At 64.6% G+C, this 22266-nt stretch overlaps 2 protein-coding genes across 3 annotated transcripts; one reads left to right on the top strand and one right to left on the bottom strand.

The window, feature by feature from the left end:
• Positions 1-296: 296 nt before the first annotated feature.
• LOC105494130 (single Ig and TIR domain containing) lies at positions 297-10722 on the top strand. 2 transcript variants are annotated; one of them, XM_071073994.1, is made up of 10 exons: positions 297-369; positions 6413-6573; positions 7556-7754; positions 8243-8376; positions 8491-8631; positions 8881-9024; positions 9282-9384; positions 9453-9603; positions 9906-10095; positions 10388-10722. In XM_071073994.1, exons 2-10 carry the CDS (start codon positions 6567-6569, stop codon positions 10549-10551), a joined length of 1233 nt encoding a protein of 410 aa, XP_070930095.1. In that variant the 5' UTR covers positions 297-369; positions 6413-6566; the 3' UTR covers positions 10552-10722. The 2 variants fall into 2 exon arrangements, with proteins under 2 accessions (XP_070930095.1, XP_070930094.1); XM_071073993.1 differs by lacking the exon at positions 297-369 and adding an exon at positions 3616-4005.
• Positions 10723-11470: 748 nt separating this feature from the next.
• On the bottom strand, positions 11471-21924 carry LOC105494129 (plakophilin 3). Its single transcript, XM_011762259.2, has 13 exons — positions 21605-21924; positions 19428-19507; positions 18676-19301; positions 18459-18582; positions 16564-16768; positions 14467-14641; positions 14148-14265; positions 13904-14074; positions 13157-13342; positions 12651-12804; positions 12287-12479; positions 12099-12186; positions 11471-11866 (listed from the first exon to the last, which is right to left on the bottom strand). The coding sequence occupies exons 1-13, from the start codon at positions 21834-21836 to the stop codon at positions 11831-11833; spliced, it is 2388 nt and encodes a 795-aa protein (XP_011760561.1). The 5' UTR covers positions 21837-21924; the 3' UTR covers positions 11471-11830.
• Between the last annotated feature and the right edge of the window lie 342 nt (positions 21925-22266).

The raw sequence follows: 22266 nt of genomic DNA, 5'->3' as shown, positions 1-22266 counted from the left end.
AGAGAAGACATCAGGGTCACTTGGGGGTGAGGTGGGGGTCAAGACAGGCTTCCTGGAGGAAAGGGAAGAGGTAGGGGCGGGCGCGCAGAACCCTGCAGGTGGTGGACGCTCCAAAGAGACCCCAAGGCTCTGGGGCTCCGGGGCTCTGCAGGCTGGCTGGGCTGGTTTGGCCACTGGCAGCGGCTCCCGGGCAGCAGCGCAGCCTCCAGCGCCAGCCTCCGGCGCAGAGCGGGACGCTGGGGTCCGCCCCCGCCCTGGCTGCGGGGCGGGGCCGCACCTGCTGCCGCCGCCGGGGCTGTTGCCGCTGCGCACCTGGCTCAGGTGAGCTGCCCCGCCCCCGCCCCGCGCGAGCCCAAGTCCTGGCAGCAGGTGAGTGGCGGTCGCGATCAGACCCGCGAAGGTGAGTGGAGGTCGCTGTCCTCCCAGAGCCGCTGCAGGCCTGGAATCGGGGGCCCGGGGCGCTGCTGGTCCCCGGGCGCGGTCTCTCAGGAAGTGGCTCGGGGCCGGGGAGGTTCCCGCGTCGCCCGGAAGCCCGAGCTCGCCCGCGTCCTGGCCCGTTCCAGGCCTGGGGGAAGGGAGGAAAGTGGGCGAAGGGGGCGGGGGCCGCCCTTTCCTCTCCCGGACGTGGTCAGCGGCTTTTTGGTGACCCTCGGCGCAGAACAGAGCGTGGCGAGGAGCGCCGAGGCTCGCGGGGATCCCACCTCGGTCCCCCAAGCCGGGATCCCAGCTCGAGGCTTCCTGAGGCGCCGAGGGCGGACCAAGAGTCAGGCTGGGGCCCGAGCTCGCCGGGCGCCGGGTGGAGCTTCCGCCATCCGCGCGCCTCTGCCCGGGCCGAGCGCCCCGAGCCGCACCCCCGTGCCCGCCCCCCGCGCGCGTCCCAGTCCTCCGCCCTCCGCACCTGGAGGGTGCCCAGGGCGCATGTGGGCACGAGGTAGGGGAGCGAAACGGAGCCCCTCGGCCTGTTGCCCACGTTCCTGATTCAGGACCGGCGCAGGGGGCCCAGCGCGCGCGGGGAGCGGAGGGGCGGCGCGTCGGAGCTGAGCGGGAGTCACCCGCAGGCTGCTGGGTGCTGAGCACCAAACCCACCGGGCAGGGGCGGCCGCGCACCGAGGGCGCTGGCTGGGTCTGAGGGCGGGAGGAGCTGGCGCTTTCTAAGGACCTCAGGGTGCCCAGCAGAGTGCGGTGGGCAGTGCGAGGCGACCAGGGCCAGGCTTGGACTGAGATTCTGGGCGCCTCGAAAGAGCTGTGCGGGCGAGGGTCGGAGACTGTGGGTTTTCATGCTCACCCTGGACGGTGGACTTGGGGGCTTGGGGGCGGAGGACCTTAGCAGAGAGAGGGAAGGAGGGGGTGCCAAGTCACCTCAAGCCAGCCCTGAGAGATGGTGACGCCGAGACCGGTGCACAGAGCAGCCGCCCGGCCCGGGCTTCGGAGTTGGCGGCTGACCCCGGGGCCTGTGCTGGAGGCCCTGCTCCCGCTTCCTGCGGGGGTGCCCTGGGCTCTGCTGTGCCTGCTTCCTGACCTGCAGTGTGGGGAGAACCTTCTTGAGGGGCTTCCAAGGGCCCACTTCAAGGAGGGGCTGGTACCAGGCTCTGTGGGGGAAGGGATGCTGTCCGTCCAGCTCTTTACGATCCCGAGCCCAAGGTCCACCATCACCCTAGGCTGAGTGCCCGGACACAGGAGGGTCCTAGCGGGGCTGGGACTCAGGCAGGTAAGTACCTGGAGAAAGCTGCTGTGAGGCTGCCTAGCCAGGGCCAGGAGGCTGGAGGGCAGCCCCTCCATGATGAAGCCCTGCCCCCATGTGGCTGAGGGCAGGGCCAGGGGCCAAAGGAGACCCTTGTCTGATTGTGTGGGCAGCACGAGCCACCGGTCACTGGGTGCCGAGTCCCAGGTCAACCTGGGGGGTGTCAGTGTGGTGACAACAGGAGATGCCGTCTGCCCCTCACCTGCTCTGAGCCAGGATCCTCAGCCCCCTGTGTTTGCTCCTTATCTGGAAAAGGGGGCGCTGCCCTCCCACCCCAGCCTGAAGGGAAGGTCCGCAAGATGCCATAGCCCCTTGCAACTGCTCACCCATGCGGGGCCTGGGAGAGGGACCGGGAGAGGGCTGACGAGCTCTGCCGGAGCCCCATTGTTGACTGAAGTTTCTGAAGGTCCCCGTTCTCCGGGTCAGAGGTCAGAGGCACACCGGAGAGCAAACCGGCTGGCCCCTTGGCTCCTGAGTGTGAGTCCTAGTGGCACCGGGGAGGCTGCACGGTCCCCCGTCCTCCTTGTGTGTGCGCAGGATGGCCCTGGCTGGGGTCTTCTGGCTGGAGGACCCCCCACCCATTACCCCCGGAACCTGCCCCTTTGAGCACCCCCCCACCCCACAAAACACACACACAACACACACACAAACACACACACACACCACACACACACCACACACACACCACACACACAACACAAACACACACACACACCACACACATACAACACACACACAACACACACACAAACACATACACCACACACACATACACACAACACACACAACACACACACAACACAAACACACAGCACACACAACACACACACCCCCACACACAACACACACACACCCCACACACACACAACACAAACACACACACCACACACACACAACACACACAACACAAACACACACACACCATACACATACAACACACACACAACACAAACACATACACACACCACACACACATACACACAACACACACAACACACACACACAACACAAACACACAGCACACACAACACACACACCCCCACACACAACACACACACACACCCCCCCCACACACACAACACACAACACACACACACAACACAAACACACACAGCACACACAACACACACACAACACACACAACACACACACAACACACAACACAAACACACACAGCACACACAACACACACACAACACAAACACAGCACACACAACACACACACCCCACACACACATACACACAACACACACACAACACACACACACACCCACACACAACACGCACACACACACCACACACAACACACACACACACCCACACACAACACGCACACACACACCACACACACCCCCCACACACACAACACACACAACACACACAGCACACACACACACCCCACACACACCACACACACAACATACACACACAACACACAACACAAACACACACAGCACACACACAACACACACCCCACACACACACACAACACGCACACACAACACACACACACAAACACACACAGCACACACAACACACACACCCCACACACACACAACACAAACACAACACCACACACACAACACACACACACAACACACACACAACACACACATACACACACAACACAAACACACACAGCACACACAGCACACACACACCCCCCACACACAACACACACCACACACACACCACACAACACACACACACACCACACACAAGACAAACACAGCACACACACCCCACACACACACAACACAAACACACACTACACACACACACCACACACACACCACACACACATACACACAACACACACACACACCACACACACACCACACACACACCACACACAAACACACACACACAAGACACACACACAGCACAGAGGAAAGTGCCGTGCCTGGGTGGGTTGGGGCGGGCCCCAGAGGAAGGAGCCGCTTGACTCAGAGCTACAGGAAGAGACAGGGCAGGCGGGGTGAGAACCACCAACTGCCCGTCCTCCCGCCCGCCTAGGGAAGGGGTGGGTGCCTGGGTGGGGTTTAGGTTTAGGAGAGGATGTGACTGCAAGGCCAGGAAGCTACAGGAAAGTTCTGATTAAAATACACATAAACACAAGCCAGGTCCCCACCGCGCTTGGTGATGCACCCAGAGCAGCCTTGGTGCTGTGGACACTCACTGGGACCCAGCGGAGGCGAGAGTTTGCTCCCAAAGGCACATCAATGACCAACATTTGCCCCCCCGGAGGAAAGAACGGGAACCAGGTGACTCTGTACCTTCCCTGCTGCTCTGAGTGAGCCTGTGTCAGGGCCTGGCTGAGAGGAGGCCTGCGGTGCACAGGACCCATGCATGCATGTGTGTATGTGTGTGTGAGAGAGTGCGAGAGAGCAGGAGGCTGTGAGTGTGGCATCAGCGGCCAAGGGTGGGTGTGAGGTACAGTGTGTGTGCTGTGGGGTGCCTGTGGTCCTGGGCTCTGTGACAAGTGTTGCAATGGATGTTGTATATACTCAGAAGGTGTGTGAGGGGTCTGCAGCCTAAGCTCTGTGCAGTGGTAATGGGAGCTGTGTGTGGTAGGAAGTGTGCTGTGTGGGAGGTGCAAGCGTGCACACGGGCTGAGACTGAAGCTCAGTGCAGGTGTGCTTGGGCAGAGGGCTGTGTGTATGTGATGTGTGCAGGGGAGGGGAGGCAGAGGAGTGGGTGCAGGGGAAGGTAGGGAGGGGAGGGGGTGCAAGGAAAGGTGTGCAGGGGAGGGTGCAGGAGAAGGTAGGCAGAGGAGAGGGTGCAGGAGAAGGTAGGCAGAGGAGAGGGTGCAGGGGAAGGTAGGCAGAGGAGAGGGTGAAGGGAAAGGTGGGGAGGAGAGAAGGTGCAGGGGAAGGTAGGTAGAGGAGAGGGTGCAGGGGAAGGTAGGGAGGAGAGAAGGTGCAGGGGGAGGTAGGTAGAGGAGAGGGTGCAGGGGAGAGGGTGCAGGGGAAGGTAGGCAGAGGAGAGGGTGCAGGGGAAGGTGCACAGAGGAGTGGGTGCAGGGAAAGGTGGGGAGGAGAGAAAGTGCAGGGGGAGGCAGGCAGAGGAGAGGGTGCAGGGGAGAGGGTGCAGGGGAAGGTGGGCAGGGGAGAGGGTGCAGGGGAGGGCACCTACTTTCTTGCTGTGCTCATATCCTGGCAGTCTGCCCTTGACTTCCAGAAGGCTCTGAGGCTGTTTTGGAGGGAGGACTTTGAGGTCTGAGCTTGGGGCAGTCATGGAGGCACTGCAGGAGATGCCGGGGGTTCTGCTGGGCTGGGGGTGTGTCCTCCCGCACTTGCTGTGAGGAGTTGGTGGCCTGGGAAGTGTGTGTTTTAAGGACCCTCAGTGGGTGGTTCCCCTGGGTCAAAGACTTCCCTTGGACTGTCCTCCACCGCAAGGGCTTCTTCAAGGACCCCCTTGCCATCCCCCATGGGAGTGCACCCCATGCCATGTTGGTTCCCGAGGAAACTGCCAAACAGCCAGACCTGGGCCTCTGACTGTGCTTCACCCATGCAGAGAGAATAGGTGGCAGGCTAAGAGGACGGTCCCTGCTACCGCCTCTGGGGCCTTAGCGGGGAGGAATCCTGAGGGAGCTGGGGTGCAGAACCTTAGGCTTGATCCCCACATCCCCACTTCCACTGTGTCCCTGCAGCAGGGAGAGGCGTAGACAGTCAGTGCCTGTTGGATAAACAGGGTGACCCTGTGGTACCCAGTGAGGAGAGGCCCTCAGGGCCCTGGGCTGCCAAGGAAGAGGCTCTGGGCTCCTCCCTGCGGCTACCTCACTGAGGAGCTTTGGGAGACTTGAGGTGTGTGTGGCTGCTGCTACGGGCTGGGAAAGGGCCCAGGACCCGGGACCTATATCCCCACTGGGCCCCGCTCACCCTCCAGCCTCACAACCGCAGGGCGAGGCTAAACTGAGGTTCCCAGGGCGTTTCCCGAGGCGTTTCGAGGTGTCTGTGCTCATGTGCACTCCTGACTGTATCAGACGTGGTCAGAGCTGGGCACCCCCCCCGGCTGTATCCAGACATGGCCAGAGCTGGGCACCCCCCCCGGCTGTATCCAGACATGGTCAGAGCTGGGCACCCCCCCCGGCTGTATCCAGACATGGCCAGAGCTGGGCACCCCCCCCGGCTGTATCCAGACATGGTCAGAGCTGGGCACCCCCCCCGGCTGTATCCAGACATGGCCAGAGCTGGGCACCCCCACCCGGCTGCATCCAGACGTGGTCAGAGCTGGGCCCCCCATGGTATAGGGCACATCACTCACCCCTGCCCCAAGACCAGGCTGTGTCTCTGGCACTGCAGCACCCCCTGCAGTGGCAGCTCCATTGAAGGGGACAGCCAGGAGTGAGGCCAACTGCCGTCTCAGGAGACAGGGTCCCACCTGGTGTACGTCCACTGCACCCTGGGGTCGTCATGGTGGCCCCAGGGCCGGTGGAGGTGGTCCTGGACTTGATGGCTCCTCCCTGTGGCCCTGGGCTGCATGAGGTGATGCCCATTCTGGCCACATGTAAGGGGCTCAAAGAGACACCTGCTGGCCTCTGAGAACTCTGCCAGCATCCATGCGGCTGCTCAAGGTGGCATCTGGTCAGGGCCAGTGCTGTCTGTGGCCGGCAGTTACTGGTTAACTCATCCTGTTCCTGTTTAACTTGTTCCCTGGGGATGGCGGCAGCCTCTGACCCGTCCAGGTGCCCTGTCCAGCTGACTGCAAGGACAGAGAGGAGTCCTGCCCAGCTCTTGGATCAGTCTGCTCGGCCGAGGAGCCCGGTGGAGCCGGGGGTGACCCTGGAGCCCAGCCTGCCCCGAGGAGGCCCTGGCTCAGCACCATGCCAGGTAGGCAGGTCAGAGAGGGATGGGCTTGAGTTCCCACTCCCACCTCCTGCCCCTCAGGCTAGCTTCACGTTGTGCATCCTTCTCTTGTCCCAGGCGCTCTGCCTGGCCACATGCCGGGGGTAAAAAGGCCCCTGCTCACCCCTCCCTCTGGGCCCTTGGCCCTGAAACCAGGGCGAGTGGTGAGGATGAGCCCTGTACCCTCTCCTGCCTCAGACCAGGCTCATGAGGTCAGTAAAGCCCAGGAATACTAGGAGTGGGCACTGCTGGGGCCCACAGCAGGGGTGTGGCAGATGTGAGCTGGTAGGAGACCATACCCCACTGAGAAGATGGCAGTCTCACTCCCGCTAGGGCTCATCACCCTGATGTAAAGATGAACAAGTTCAGGCCTCAGGTGGTGAGGAGGGCTTGCCTGTGGCCAGGAGCAGAGGGCCCCAAGACCCCTGAGGCAAGAATGAGGCCAGCTGCTCCAGGCTCCCAGCTCTGCCCATCCAGGTGGAAGGTGCTGGCACACTGGGCATCTGGGTCCCCAAACCCACTGGCGCCTACACTGTCTGCAGATCCCCCAGCAGAGGCAGGCCAGGCTGAGGGGCGCAGTGCCTGGCCCCTCCTCTGAGACAGGCCTCACGGTGTCACCAGGGGTGGGCAACAGGTGCATCTGGGAAATGGGGGGCTGGACTCACGTCCTGGGTGGACAAGCAGCCAGATGGGGCTTGAGTGTGGGCCTGAGGCAGCTCAACTGTGACTGGTCACTGCTCTCTGCCCCCTCAGCACAGGGTGGGTGGAACACACAAAGCCTGGCCACTACTGGGGGAAGACGTGCCAAGTGCTAAGCCTGTCCTCATGGGACTCATGGGCAGACATGGTGTGACTGCCAAGCCACACAGAGGCCTTATTTCTTCCTGCACCACGGACCACTGTGGACGTGGACGTGGCAGGGCCAGGCACCCTGGCACAGCTGACCCACTGTGTCCTCTCTCTTCAGGTGTCTGTGATAAGGCCCCTGACTTCCTCTCCCCGTCTGAAGACCAGGTGCTGAGGCCTGCCTTGGGCAGCTCAGTGGCTCTGAACTGCACAGCTTGGGTGGTCTCTGGGCCCCACTGCTCCCTGCCTTCAGTCCAGTGGCTGAAAGATGGGCTTCCATTGGGAAATGGGGGCCACTACAGCCTCCACGAGTACTCCTGGTAAGAGACCTGGGTATCCAGGGTCAGAGTGACCTCTCAGACATGCCAAGGGCAGTGGTCTCCCTGACCAACGCCTGGGTCTGTAAACACCTGGCCAGACATGACATGAGCAGAGTGCCTCTGTGGACCCAGATGGAGGGTCAGTGATGTCAGGGACAGACCCTCGGGTCCACATGGCCCCTGTAGACACACACTTTGTAACTGCCCAGGGCTATGGGTGTCAGCAAAGTCTAGGGCCTGAATGAACGCTGACCATCTGGCCAAGCCTGTGATCAGAGGACCTCCAGGCCCCAGACCCAGGACTGGGATGGCTGTTCTGAAACAAATCTGCACCCCTTCCAGGTTCAGGTCATTTCTCTTGGCTTAAGGCCCAAGAACCACCCAGGAGGCCCAATTCTGCAGCCTCCCTGGGCGAACCCAGACAGGTGGGGTTCTGGGGTGTCCACTGGTATCCACGGCCGACCCTGACCCTGGCTTGGTATCCCCAGGGACAAGGCCAACTTGTCAGAGGTGCTTGTGTCCAGCGTCCTGGGGATCAATGTGACCAGCGCTGAGGTCTACGGGGCCTTTGCCTGCTCCATCCAGAACGTCAGCTCCTCCTCCTTCACTCTTCAGAGAGCTGGTGATGGGGGTTCCCCAGGTGGAGGGTAGGAGGGGACCTAGACCTAGTGAGGCCCAGGGACCTTGAGGCTTGGGGGCTGCTGGAGGGGCAGCGGCTCAGGCAGCCCATCGGCAGGCCCTACAAGCCACGTGGCTGCGGTGCTGGCCTCCCTCCTGGTCCTGCTGACCCTGCTGCTGGCTGCCCTGCTCTATGTCAAGTGCCGTCTCAACGTGCTGCTCTGGTACCAGGACGCGTATGGGGAGGTGGAGATGAACGGTGCGTGGGGCCCGCGTGGACACGAGGAGGGGTCGCCACGGCCTCCCTGAGATTGCGCTGCTGAGCTCAGCTTTGGAGGCGTGGGGCGGGGAGGAGTTAGCCCCAGGGGGCTCTGTGCGGGCCCGGCTGGGGTTAAAGTCCGGAGCGGGTCTGCCTCTGTTCACGTGGGAGATGGTTAGGGGTGTTGGGGACCCCCAGGGCTGGAGTAACGCCTCAGGAGCCACCGGGATGACTGGCCGCCATCCGCAGACGGGAAGCTCTACGACGCCTACGTCTCCTACAGCGACTGCCCAGAGGACCGCAAGTTCGTGAACTTCATCCTGAAGCCGCAGCTGGAGCGGCGTCGGGGATACAAGCTCTTCCTGGACGACCGCGACCTCCTGCCGCGCGCTGGTATCCCGGGCCCCGCCCACCCGGAGGGCCCGCCCCACTGGGCCCTTCCCCAGAGGTCCCGCCCCCACAATCGGGCCCCGCCCCACCACCATCCCACCGGAGCCCCGCCCCCACCACCGAGCTCCGCCCCATTCCCCGCCCACCCCGAGCCCCGCCTCCACCACGAGCTCCGCCCTACCGATCAGGGCCCCGCCCCCGCCCCTGTGCCCCCGCCCCTGAGCCCCCGCCCCGCACCTCCGACGCCCACCCTCCCGCAGAGCCCTCCGCCGACCTCCTGGTGAACCTGAGCCGCTGCCGCCGCCTCATCGTGGTGCTTTCCGACGCCTTCCTGAGCCGGGCCTGGTGCAGCCACAGCTTCCGGTTGGTCCTGCGCGGGGTTGGGTGGGACCCAGCTTAGCACCCACCCCCCTGACGGTCCCGCCCCGCAGGGAGGGCCTGTGCCGGCTGCTGGAGCTCACCCGCAGACCCATCTTCATCACCTTCGAGGGCCAGAGGCGCGACCCCGCGCACCCGGCGCTCCGCCTGCTGCGCCAGCACCGCCACCTGGTGACCTTGCTGCTCTGGAGGCCCGGCTCCGTGGTGCGGAGCAGGCGTGGGGGGCCGGGGCGAGCGGCGGTTTGGAGATGGGCTGTGCCCGGGCTCCAGGCGGGGACCCCTCCGTGGGGAGCTCTGCGGCACCACGCTTTCTGAATGGGCCCTGGGGGGAGGTTCCGCTGCCTGGGACCCCGATGCGGGGAGCGGCCCTTGAGGGCCCCGGAGCCACGGAATAGCTGTTGCAGGACGTGGAACCCACGGGCAGCCGCAGGTGTGCCCTTGGGGGCCAGAACGCCAGGGGCTTCCGAGGTGTTCACACCTGAGAACCGCCCCAACCTGGCCCCCAGACTCCTTCCTCCGAGTTTTGGAAAGAACTACAGCTGGCGCTGCCGCGGAAGGTGCATTACAGGCCGGTGGAAGGAGACCCCCAGACGCAGCTCCAGGACGACAAGGACCCCATGCTGATTCTTCGAGGCCGAGTCCCGGAGGGCCGGGCCCTGGACTCAGAGGTGGACCCGGACCCTGAGGGAGACCTGGGTATGCCCGCCCAGCCCCACTTTCCGACTGGAGAAGCTCAGCACGGGGCGGAGTGGGGAGAGGCACAGGGCAGAGGGCCTGGAGGGGGCCCCAGGTGGTGAGGACTGTTCCTGGCACGGACAGCCCCTGCACCGCCTCTCTGCCCGGGAGGTGCTTGGCCCTCGGTCTACCTGGGAACTTCCTGGGCCTCACAGGCCATCACAGCAGGGGGCGAGCAGGGGCAGCCCCTGGCAGTGGGTCTGGGCCAAGGCTGTGGGTGGCCACCTCAGGCGTATCGGTCTCCCCATCCCAGGTGTCCGGGGGCCTGTCTTTGGAGAGCCATCAGCTCCACCGCACACGAGTGGGGTCTCGCTGGGGGAGGGCCGGAGCAGTGAAGTGGACGTCTCGGACCTCGGCTCGCGAAACTACAGTGCCCGCACAGACTTCTACTGCCTGGTGTCCAAGGATGATATGTAGCTCCCACCCCAGAGTGCAGGATCACAGGGACAGCGGGGGCCAGGGCTGGGGGATCGCTCCTCTGCTCAGCAGGACCACACTCCCTGCCAGCAGCCCTGGGACCCTGGAGGAAAAGGCTGTGGCCTCAGGGGTGCCTCCCAGTGCCAGAAAATAAAGTCCTTTTGGATTCTGCCTGGGCCTCAGTCTCCTCTCATGCGGCAGAAGGTTTCGGTTCGGCTCCCCTCTGTGGCTCTCTCAGCCCTCCACCCCTCCCTCTCTCATCCCCACCCCACAAATCACCAAATCTGCCCTCTCTCCATCCCCCTTCCTAAGCCAGCTCAGGCATGTCCCATGCTCACAGTAGCCTCCTTGGGCCTCCCTGCCTGGTGACGTGACTGTTCCTAGACCCCTCCCATGCAGGCAGATTCTGGACGGAGCAGGGCCCTTAGAGACCTCAAGTTCTGAGCGTCACAGAAGATTTCTGTTTTAAAAATATCCACAGTGACTTCACAAATAAATGGCCTGGCACTGGGTGAGATGGATGGAGGTGTCCGAGAGCCTACTCGCCCCCAGACCTCAGGCAGCCAGTGTGAGAGCCCCAGGCAACTCCGGGCCCAAGGCAGGCGGAGAGGGAGTTGGGTTCTTTTACTGAATGAGTATAGCCCACGAGGCAGCCCCCCTCTTCCCACTCCGGTCACCCTCTGCTCTTGAGGCCCCCAGCTCTGCTCCATCTGTGTCTGTGGTGCACCTGCTGCCCACCCTGTCCCCTCTCGGCCCTGAGGTGTCAGCTGTCCCTCTGCTGGGCTCTCCGTGTCCTGCATCTTCTGACCTTGGGAGGCTTGTGTGTGAGCCCAGGGGGTGGGTGTCCTCAGGAGCAGGGGGGTGCCTGGGGACACCTCACGTCCCAGGATCATGCTGCCAGCCACAGGGTCAGGCCAGCCATGGAAGGACACAGGGCAGTGACTGTTCATGGCCATCTTTATTCCCAGTGCTGGCTATCCCAAGATACTGCCAGGCTACGGCCAGCCCCACCTCTGCCAATGTGACTGGATCACCACCCCATACCCCAGAGCAGCCTCGAGCCCTGCCCCACCCCTGCCCTGCGGAAGCCAAGTCCCCAGCTATAAGCCCCTGCCCCTCCTGGTGGCCCAGGACTCTCAAAGGTGCACACAGGGGTCCTAGCGAGGGGCCCCTCGGTCATCAGCCTTCTCCTCCAGGCTGGGCCGCCCAGCAGCCCGGAGCTGAGTCTGTCCCTCAGACGCTGGGCCACGTCACCTTCTCCTCCTCCAGGAGGCTTCACCTATGGGCCCAGGAAGTCCTCCTTCCGATAGCCCTTCTACAGTGGAGAGAGGCCCAAGGTCAGGGTGCATGTCTGCCCGTGCAGCCCTCTGCCCTCTGTCCCTCCTGCAGTGTGCGGGGTGTGGCCCGGACCCTTCCCCTCTGGGTCCCTGGTCTCCATTCTCCCATTGGCCTCTTCACTGTCTGCTCCACATGGGTTTCCGTGACCCTCCCCCGGCATCCCATGCCCTGCACCGGGTCCCGGCTCGCTCTGGGCTCGGGAGACGTACCGCCCGGAAGTCACGGTGGAGCTTGTTGTACTGCCACAGGTTGGCCAGGAGGCTGGATGCTGCCCGGGAGGACTTCTCACTGTCGGGGCTGAGGGTGGAGGGGAGTCAGGAGGGGACACACAGCCAGGAAGCAGGGTGGGCTGGGAGGACCCCTGGCCAGGCTGCTGAATGCCTGGGTCGGCCCCTACCTGTCCCGCTTCTTCTTGATGAAGATGAGCTTTCGGAGCCCGTCAAAGTACAGCAGGTCTCGGGCGGCAATGGGGCTGGCCACCACCAGGTTGTTGAGCACAGCTATGATGTTGACCAGCACCTCGGCTGGGGGCGATTTCTCACCCACGCTGCCCGGCAGCTTCTCGATCAGGTGGCTCACCACCTTCGTGGCTGTGGGAGGCCGGGGGTCAGTCTACACCCCTACTCCCGGCCACCTGGGCACCTGGGGTCCCCTGCCTCTCTCAGGGAGCTGGACTGACTCCAGCGGCCTGAAGCCCACATGTAAAGACAAAATTGATGTGTGGGCCCAGCAGGGTGGGGACGAGGGTCTGCCTGACTCACACATCTCGTCCTTGTTCCTAGCATTCCGAGACAGGTTTCGGATGAGGCCGGTCAGTGAGCGCAGCTGGTGGTGGTCTGCGGTCCGGACACGGTCTAGCAGGGGGTTCAGGATACGCTCCTGCTCCAGGGCCAGGCGGCTCAGCACCCCCGCCCACTGTGGGGAGGGAGAGTGTGAGCCGTGACCGGAGGCCTCAGACCCTCACCTGGGGGGGTCCTGCGACAACCGGGTCGCTGCATCCTCCTGCCACCCTCAGGGGGGCCTCTGCTTCCGCCTTTGCCCCCCAGTTGGGGACATCATCCGCAGCCTGGATCAGGTGCCTCCCTTCAAACCCAGGGCAGAACTTCCAGTCCTCCCAGGGCCCAAGGCCTGCCCCACTGGGACACTGACCTCGGAGGTTCCGCGGGCCCCCTGCGTCCCCTACCTCCTCCCCTCCCTCTTTCCCCTGCCCTCCCCTGCCACAGCATGAACCCCTGGGAGCCCCTCGGGTCTGGGTTGGGTGCCCCACCCTGCGGTCGCCTGCCGTGATGTTCTGCAGCGCCCCGGCGGCGGCCTCTGTCGTGTGCCGGTTGAGCTCGCAGCGCTGCAGCAGCCGGTTGTACAGCCCCACGATCTGGGGGCTCCACAGCCACTCGAGGCCCTTGGGGTCCTTGGACACCTCTGCGAAGGTGAGCGCATCGGCGGCGAGGGGCAGCTGCGCCGGAGCGGGGGGAGTCAGCGGGGCGGGGTGAACGGGGCCGGGGTGAGCCGGGCCGGGGTCAGCGGTAGGCCAGGGTCAGTGGGGCGGGGTGAGCGGGGCCGGGGTGAGCGGGGCCGGGGTGAGCGGGGCCGGGGTGAGCCGGGGCCGGGGTGAGCGGGGCCGGGGTGAGCGGGGCCGGGGTGAGCCGGGGCCGGGGTGAGCGGGGCCGGGGTGAGCGGGGCCGGGGTGAGCCGGGGCGGGGTGAGCCCGGCCGGGGTGAGCGGAGCTGGAGTCAGGGGGCGGGGTGAGCCCGGCCGGGGTGAGCGGGGCGGGGTGAGCAGGGCCGGGGTGAGCGGGGCGGGGTGAGCGGGGCGGGGTGAGCGGGGCGGGGTGAGCGGGGCGGGGTGAGCGGGGCTGGAGTCAGGGGGCCGGGTGAGCGGGGCCAGGGTGAGCGGGGCCGGGGTGAGCGGGGCCGGGGTGAGCAGGGCCGGGGTGAGCGGGGCGGGGTGAGCGGGGCGGGGTCAGTGGGGCCGGGGTCGCAGCACACCCCCACGCCCCGCCCAGGCTGGTGCCCACCTCGCGCAGCCTCCGGCTCTGCGGCGTGAAGCAGCCCACCACCTCTCCCGGCGGCGCCCCAGCCAGGTCCCTGCGGCCGCGACCCTCCAGCCGCTGCAGCGCGGACGGCGGCATCTCGTCGTACAGGCGGTAGGACAGGTTCCGCAGCACGCACACCGCGTTCTCCACGCTCTGCGGGCAGGGGCGCGGGTCAGGGCGGCGGCCCGGGGTGCACGGCCCCCCGCTCCCGCACCGCGCCCCTCACCTTGTCCTCGCATTTGCCCACGTCCAGAGCGTGGTTGATGTAGGTGACCAGGGCGTCCACCAGCCCGTGGCACTCCCGCATCTTCTGGCGAGTGGCCTGAGAGGCTGAGCTGAGGTTCCTGGGGACCGAGGCGGATCAGAGCCCCCCAGGGACCCCCCATCCCAGGCCCCGTCCCATCCCATCCTGGGCCCTCGCACGCCCATCCCCCAGTGCGGGGCGTGCGGTGTGTGGGGCTGTGAACGCCAGGCCAGGCGGAGTCCCTACAATGAACCTGCCCGCAGTCCCCACCCCACTGCCTCACTGCCCGAGGCTGGCGCACCTGAGGAAGCCGGTGGCATTGTAGAAAATCTCCGCCTCCGAGGCGTTCTGCTGGATGAGGGGGGGACCCCCAGCCCCGGACAGGGGGCTCAACACCAGGTCAGTGAGCTGCTCCAGCGTGTCTCTGGCCAGGCGGTCCTTCAGGTGGTCACTGGATGAGAGGTTCCACAGGATCCCTGGACCACGGGGGAGGCTGCTCTCAGAGTCTGCCCTCCAACCCCCTCCACTTTTCTGGGCATGGAGTGAGGAGGTCCTGCCTCTCCCCAGGGGCTGGCCTGGTGTTCTGTGCCTCACCCACAAGCCCTGCTGGGGAGACCCTGGGGTGGCATTTGGGGTGATAGAGCTGGGACCAAGCAAAAGGGGACAAAATGTGGGGTGTGGTGAGCAGACTTGGTGCGGGAGGTGGCTCCAAGGAGACAAAGCCACAGGACAGAGTGGCCAGGGGTCCAGGAAAGAGGCGGGCAGGGGAGGCCCAAGTAGAAACATGGCCAGCAAAAGGGACAAAGGGACAGAAGGGAACCAAATGGGGTGGAGGGATCAGAACAGAGGAGAGAGGACAGGCAGAGGAGGGACAGGAGGAGGGGGACAGGCAGAAAAGGGGGACAGGTGGAGGAGGGGGAACAGGTGGGAGGATAGGCGGAGGGGGCAGGTGGAGGAGGGGGACCAGGTTGGGGGGACACAGAGGGAGAACAGGAGGAGTAGGGGACAGGCAGAGGGGGTAGGTGGAGGAGGAAGGACATGGGGGAAGCGGGGGACAGGTGGAGGGGGGAAGGCAGAGGGGGGACAGGTGGAGGGGGCAGGGGGAGGGGGGAAGGCAGAGGGGGGACAGGTGGAGGGGGGCAGGTGGAGGGGGGCAGGTGGAGGAGGGGGTAGATGGGGGCAGGGGGAGGGGGTAGGGGAAGGGGGGAAGGCAGAGGGGGGACAGGTGGAGGAGGGGTAGATGGAGGAAGGACAGGTGGAGGAGGGGGTAGATGGAGGAAGGACAGGTGGAGGAGGGGGTAGATGGACGACAGGTGGAGGGGGGACATGTGGAGGGTGGCAGGTGGAGGAGGGGGTAGATGGAGGACAGGTGGAGGGGGGACAGGTGGAGGAGGGGTAGATGGAGGAAGGGCAGGTGGAGGAGGGGGTAGATGGAGGACAGGTGGAGGGGGACAGGTGGAGGAGGGGGTAGATGGGGGACAGGTGGAGGGGGCGGGGGGAGGGGGGAAGGCAGAGGGGGGGCAGGTGGAGGAAGGACAGGTGGAGGAAGGACAGGTGGAGGAAGGGCAGGTGGAGGAAGGGCAGGTGGAGGAGGGGGTAGATGGAGGAGGAGTAGATGGAGGAAGGACAAGTGGAGGAGGGGGTAGATGGAGGACAGGTGGAGGGGGACAGGAGGAGGGGGTAGATGGAGGACAGGTGGAGGGGGGCAGGTGGAGGAGGGGGTAGATGGAGGACAGGTGGAGGGGGGCAGGTGGAGGAGGGGGTAGATGGAGGAAGGACAGGTGGAGGAGGGGGGACAGGTGGAGGAGGGGGACAGGTGGAGGGGGGAAGGCAGAGGGGGAGTAGATGGAGGAAGGACAGGTGGAGGAGGGGGTAGATGGAGGACAGGTGGAGGGGGACAGGTGGAGGAGGGGGTAGATGGGGGACAGGTGGAGGGGGCGGGGGGAGGGGGGAAGGCAGAGGGGGGGCAGGTGGAGGAAGGACAGGTGGAGGAAGGACAGGTGGAGGAAGGGCAGGTGGAGGAAGGGCAGGTGGAGGAGGGGGTAGATGGAGGAGGGGTAGATGGAAGAAGGACAGGTGGAGGAGGGGGTAGATGGAGGACAGGTGGAGGGGGACAGGAGGAGGGGGTAGATGGAGGACAGGTGGAGGGGGGCAGGTGGAGGAGGGGGTAGATGGAGGACAGGTGGAGGGGGGCAGGTGGAGGAGGGGGTAGATGGAGGAAGGACAGGTGGAGGAGGGGGGACAGGTGGAGGAGGGGGACAGGTGGAGGGGGGAAGGCGGGGGGGGTAGATGGAGGAAGGACAGGTGGAGGAGGGGGTAGATGGAGGACAGGTAGATGGAAGACAGATGGAGGGGGGTAGGTGGAGGAAGGACAGGTGGAGGAGAGGACAGGCAGCACCTGTGACGTTTTTTCGAAGCTCATCGTCCTGCTCCCGCAGTGTCCGCAGCAGCTCAAAGATGCCGTTCTCCTCCACCAGGGCCAGCTTGTTGTCAGCATTGTCGTAGATGAGGTTGCGCATGGCACCCGTGGCGTGGCGCTGCACTTCCTGGTTGGCGTGGTTGAAGAGCTTCACCAGCCTAGGCACGGCCTGAAGGCTGCGGGCCTGCGGGCGGAGGCATATGGGGGCGCACAGATGCATGTGGATGGATGCAGACTATGCACGTGTGTGCAGATGTGTCCAGGTGCGTAGATGTAGATATGCAGGGGATGCAGGTGTCTACAGGTGTATGGAGGTGATGCAGGTGTATACGGATGTATGCAGGGGATGCAGGTGTCTACAGGTGTACGGAGGTGATGCAGGTGTATACGGGTGTATGCAGGGGATGCAGGTGTCTACAGGTGTACGGAGGTGATGCAGGTGTATACGGGTGTACGGAGGTGATGCAGGTGTATACGGGTGTATGCAGGGGATGCAGGTGTCTACAGGTGTACGGAGGGGATGCAGGTGTATACGGGTGTACGGAGGTGACGCAGGTGTATACGGGTGTATGCAGGGGATGCAGGTGTCTACGGGTGTACGGAGGTGATGCAGGTGTCTACGGGTGTATGGAGGTGACACAGGTGTCTACGGGTGTATGCAGGGGATGCAGGTGTCTATGGGTGTACGGAGGTGATGCAGGTGTCTACAGGTGTATGGAGGTGACACAGGTGTCTATGGGTGTATGCAGGGGATGCAGGTGTCTACGGGTGTACGGAGGTGACGCAGGTGTCTGCGGGTGTATGGAGGTGACGCAGGTGTCTGCGGGTGTATGGAGGTGACGCAGGTGTATATGGGTCTATGGAGGTGATGCGGGTGTATGGAGGTGACGCAGGTGTATACGGGTGTATGGAGGTGACGCAGGTGTATGCGGGTGTATGGAGGTGACGCAGGTGTCTGCGGGTGTATGGAGGTGACGCAGGTGTCTGCGGGTGTATGGAGGTGACGCAGGTGTCTGCGGGTGTATGGAGGTGACGCAGGTGTCTGCGGGTGTATGGAGGTGACGCAGGTGTCTGCGGGTGTATGGAGGTGACGCAGGTGTCTGCGGGTGTATGGAGGTGACGCAGGTGTCTGCGGGTGTATGGAGGTGATGCAGGTGTCTGCGGGTGTATGGAGGTGACGCAGGTGTCTGCGGGTGTATGGAGGTGACGCAGGTGTCTGCGGGTGTATGGAGGTGACGCAGGTGTCTGCGGGTGTATGGAGGTGACTCAGGTGTATGCGGGTGTATGGAGGTGACACAGGTGTATGCGGGTGTATGGAGGTGATGCGGGTGTATGGAGGTGACGCAGGTGTATGCGGGTGTATGGAGGTGATGCGGGTGTATGCGGGTGTATGGAGGTGACGCGGGTGTATGCGGGTGTATGGAGGTGACTCAGGTGTATGCGGGTGTATGGAGGTGACGCAGGTGTATGCGGGTGTATGGAGGTGATGCGGGTGTATGGAGGTGATGCAGGTGTATGCGGGTGTATGGAGGTGATGCGGGTGTATGGAGGTGATGCAGGTGTATGCGGGTGTATGGAGGTGATGCAGGTGTATGCGGCTGTATGGAGGTGATGCAGGTGTATGCGGGTGTATGGAGGTGGTGTATGCGGGCGTACAGAGGTAACGCAAGTGTATGCAGATGTATGCAGGTGATGCACGTGTATCCAAACTGTACCCTACTGCTCTTCCTCTGCTGAGGGGACTCTGGACCCAGTGGGGTCTGCCTGGTCAGCTTGGGGACCATGAGGGGTGGTCAGTGAGCAGAGGTCAGTGGGAGGTGGTGGGGCCCTGAGGGAGGTCACCAGGGGCAGTGAGTGGGTGGTCGGGTGGTCACCTGCTTCTTGGCCGCTGCATCACTGTAGCACTTGTGCTGGATGTAGGCCGCTCCCAGCACCTGCAGGTTGGGGTCTGAAGCCATGAGGTACTTGACTGCTGAGGGCAGGTCAATGTCATCAAAACTGCGGAGCCAGGGGTCAAGGGTCAGGCTAACTTTGGGTTCAGGCTGGGCCTGTGGCAGAAGCCCCCTCCCTGTGCCAGGCCCAGACACTCACCCACTGCTGAGTCTCTGCAGGGTTCGGTGGCCACAGTAGCTGTTGAAGCCACGCACGTCCGGCAGGTGGCCCGAGTCAGCCAGGCTGAGGCTGCGCACAGATGGCGCTCGGGCCACAGGCTCCAGGATGGCCCCCGGCGCTGCCCCACCTACCCCGCGGCTCCGGTGGCTGCTCTGGAATCGCTGCAGGGTCCGCATGGCAGGGGCACGGATGGTCCGGCTCGGGGAAACCTCGGCGGCCTCGGGCCAGTCCAGCCCCCCTGCCCGGCTCGAGCTGGAGCTGGCCTGGCGCTCGTAGGCAAAGCCCCTGTAGGTGGAGGTGGCTGCAGGCTCCAGCTGCTCAGACACCAGGCTGTAGCGGTCGTCCAGGCCCCCGGACCCCAGCCGCAGCGAGCGCAGGGACAGTGTGTCATAGTCGGCCCGGCTGCCAACCCCACTGCGCTCGTGGAAGGACACAGGCCTGGCGGGCATGGGAGGGGTGGGCTGAGCACCCCCGTACCCAGCGGCCCCGAAGGCGCTGCCCCCGTTGTGGGCAGAACTCAGCCTCCGACTGCAGCTCAGGTCTACGGCGGAGCGGGAGGACCAGGAGGCTGGGCTGCAGGCTGGCTTGGCGACGGGCCGGAAGCCCTGTGGGTCGAGAGGGGGCAGTGAGGACGTGCCTGGGCTCACCTGCGTCCAGCCCTGCCGCAGAGCCTCCCCCTCTCCGAACTGCAGAGCTCAGATTGTCCCCCTCGGGCTGGGCCCGTTGCTCACCGAGGTCTTGTCCCCACTCAGGCCCTGAGAGCGAGAGCTGAAGCCAGACTGCAGGGTGTGGTACTGCCCCCAGGATGTGCCTGTGGAGAGGGACGGTGGTAGCCCAGCTCTGCCACACAGCAAAGCCCCGGCTTCCTGCCTCCTCCCCACTCCATCGCTATTCGCAACCCCAGGAGCAGCCTCCAATCCAGGGCAGGGAGGCCAGGGGCTTCGGGGCCAGGACCTCCCCATTCCTGCCATGGCCTGGTCTCCTCACATGTCAGCCCTGGTGGTCCACCTTCCACAGCCCACCCCCCAGCTGTGCCTCCTCTGCCCAAGAAGGCAGATGCGCTCACCCACTGACCTCCTGGTCGCCTGGAGGAATGTGCCAGGGACTCTGACATCAGTTCTCCAATCCCTGCCATGGTACAGCGCCCAGCCTCCTCCTCCAGGAAGCCAACCTGGCCTGCCCCAACTCACACTGACTCCTTTTGAGCCCCTCCTGTGCCCAAATCTCATCTGTGCCCAGTCACAGGAGAGTGACACTGTCTCCCTGGACCAGTATGCCCTGTTGCAGTGCTCTCTCCCACCCGGCAGAACCCGAGGCAGGGGCCACACCCACCCCGTCCAGCCACACACACGCCAAGGGCAGCTGCGTCAGCCCGACTCCACAGTGAGTGGACAGACAGGCGGGTGGACAGAGGGTGGAGGGCGGAGGGTGGATGGAGAGACAGGCAGGAGGAGGATGGGAGGGCTGCTGTGACTGTTGGAAGGATAGACAGAGTGGTGGACGGAGGGGTGGGAGAGCCGGCGACAATGGTGGGTCCCGCAGGTGGATGGTGAGTGGGGAGAGGGATGGACTCGTGGGTGGGTGCAGAGAGGACGGGCTGATGGCGGGGGCATGAGAAGGCCCAGCAGAGCGACCACTGGCTGAGGGGCTCAGTGTGGGGTACAGGGAAGGGGGCCATGGCCCTCCCACAACTCTGCCCAGAGCTGGATGCTCTGTTGGGGACACCCCCACAGCAGGGGCCCCAGACTCACCCTGGTTAATGGGGCTTCTGGGCCGGGGCTATTAACTCTCTGACGCTGGTGAGGCCCAGCCTGGAGTAGGGGCACGCCCCAGCCTGGGGACCTCACCCCCACCCCCCAATTATAATCCACCCCCCTCTAATTGGCAGGGTAGCCAGGGTGGTAATTAACCCTTCCCTCACCGTCCTCCACCCCATGACCCCTGGGCACCCAACTTGGTCACCAGCAAGGCTGAGGCCCCTGGAGGGAGGACCCCACAGTCCAGGCCGCCGGGCCGGCCCTTCCGCTGGGTGACCTTCACTTCCCCCCGGCCAGTAGCTGGAGACCAGTCCTGGGGGTCCCCTCTAAACACCACGATGAACTGGCATCTGGGTCCCTGGCATTCTGGGAGGTTCCTCTTACTGTCTGACCTTAATCCCTGTTGCTGTAGCTGGCGAAGGAGGAAATGACGTTCTAGAACCACTGCCCTCAACCACAGCATCTGCGTGCTCCTGTCACTCACACTCACACGCATGCACACGCACTCGCGTGAGTGGGGCCAGGATTCCGCCACAGGTGGGTCTGGCTGGCACTGAGGGGTGCTCCTCCACCTGCTGTTCCCACAGAGAAATCTGGGTCACTCCAGCGGGGCCCTCCCCTCTAATTCCTCAGGGAGCCCCTGGTCCAGACAGGCCTGGCTTTCCTCCAGGACTTCCCAGCACCCCCACACCTCTCCCCGCTTTCCTGTTCTGCTCATTCCCATGAGGTGTGGGAGAAGCGTGGGTGTCTGGGTGTCCCTGAGACCGTGCGTGAGCCTGTGCTTCTGGGGCAGTCGCGTGCGTGTTCCGGGTTTGCCGATTGAGGGGCCTGGCCCGCCTGCCATGTGCCAGCCTTCCCTGTCATCCCCCACGGGGGAGGCTCTAGGCTGAGGACACAGGTGGGGCCTGGCCAGGCTCTGTCCCTGGAGGACCCGGGGGTCCTTGCTTGGATGGGGAGCCCCACCCATGGCTTCTCCCTACGCCCGTTGGGGCGGGGTGCGTGACTCAGTGTGAGGCCTGGTGAGTCAGGAGACAGCCTCACTGCGGCCTCTGCCCTCGCCCTACCACCTCCGCCCGCAGACACCTCTCTCCGCCACCATCGTCCCTGCCGCGGTCCCCTCTGCCCGGCACCTGCCTTGTGCCTTGGCCTACCTCTGGCAGTCTGCGCCTCAGGCTCGGGCTCAGCGGCCCCGTTGTGCCGCGGCTGCTGTCCCAGCTGCAAGAGGCGGGCGCGGACCTGCTCCTGGACGCGGGCTGCCCGCAGCCGCTCGGCCTCTGGCCCCTCGGCGCCCCGGCGGTCCAGCTGCAGGTCAGAGGGCAGCGCCAGGGAGCACACACCGGCCTCGGGCTGCAGGGCCGACAGCAGGAAGTTACCATCCTGCATGGCGGCAGGTCCACCGGGCCTAGGCCTGGCGGCCGCCTCCAAACTCAACTATCTTCACGTCCTGTCCCTCCAGGCCCTCTCCCTGAAGTCCCCGCCCCGCCAGCCTCACCCAGGGCCGCCTGGAGACAGACGCCTGCCCAGCCCTGAGCGCAGCTGGGGGCGGGGACACCTGGCCAGGTGGGAGGGAGGGGCCACCGCCTGCTTAAGGTGGAATTTGGGCGGAAGAACAGGCCCTGCATGGCCCCAGGTCCCAGCCTGGCCTCCTGCCTCCTTTTCTCCCATCCCACGACAGGGCCACGGGGGCCCTGGGTCCTTCTTGTTCTCAGCCTGTAAAGGCCGGACCGAGCCCTCTGTTGTGGGGCTGGGACAGAGGGGCCCTCTGTGTCCCGAGTGTCAGGGAAGGGCAGAGGTCCTGAGGGGGCCTATGTCC

The sequence above is a fragment of the Macaca nemestrina genome, chromosome 12 (genome assembly GCF_043159975.1).
Source record: "Macaca nemestrina isolate mMacNem1 chromosome 12, mMacNem.hap1, whole genome shotgun sequence".
In the NCBI taxonomy this organism is placed as follows: Eukaryota; Metazoa; Chordata; class Mammalia; order Primates; family Cercopithecidae; genus Macaca; species Macaca nemestrina.
Note: the sequence above shows the minus strand (reverse complement) of the source record. Positions and strands in the feature narration are given on the sequence as shown.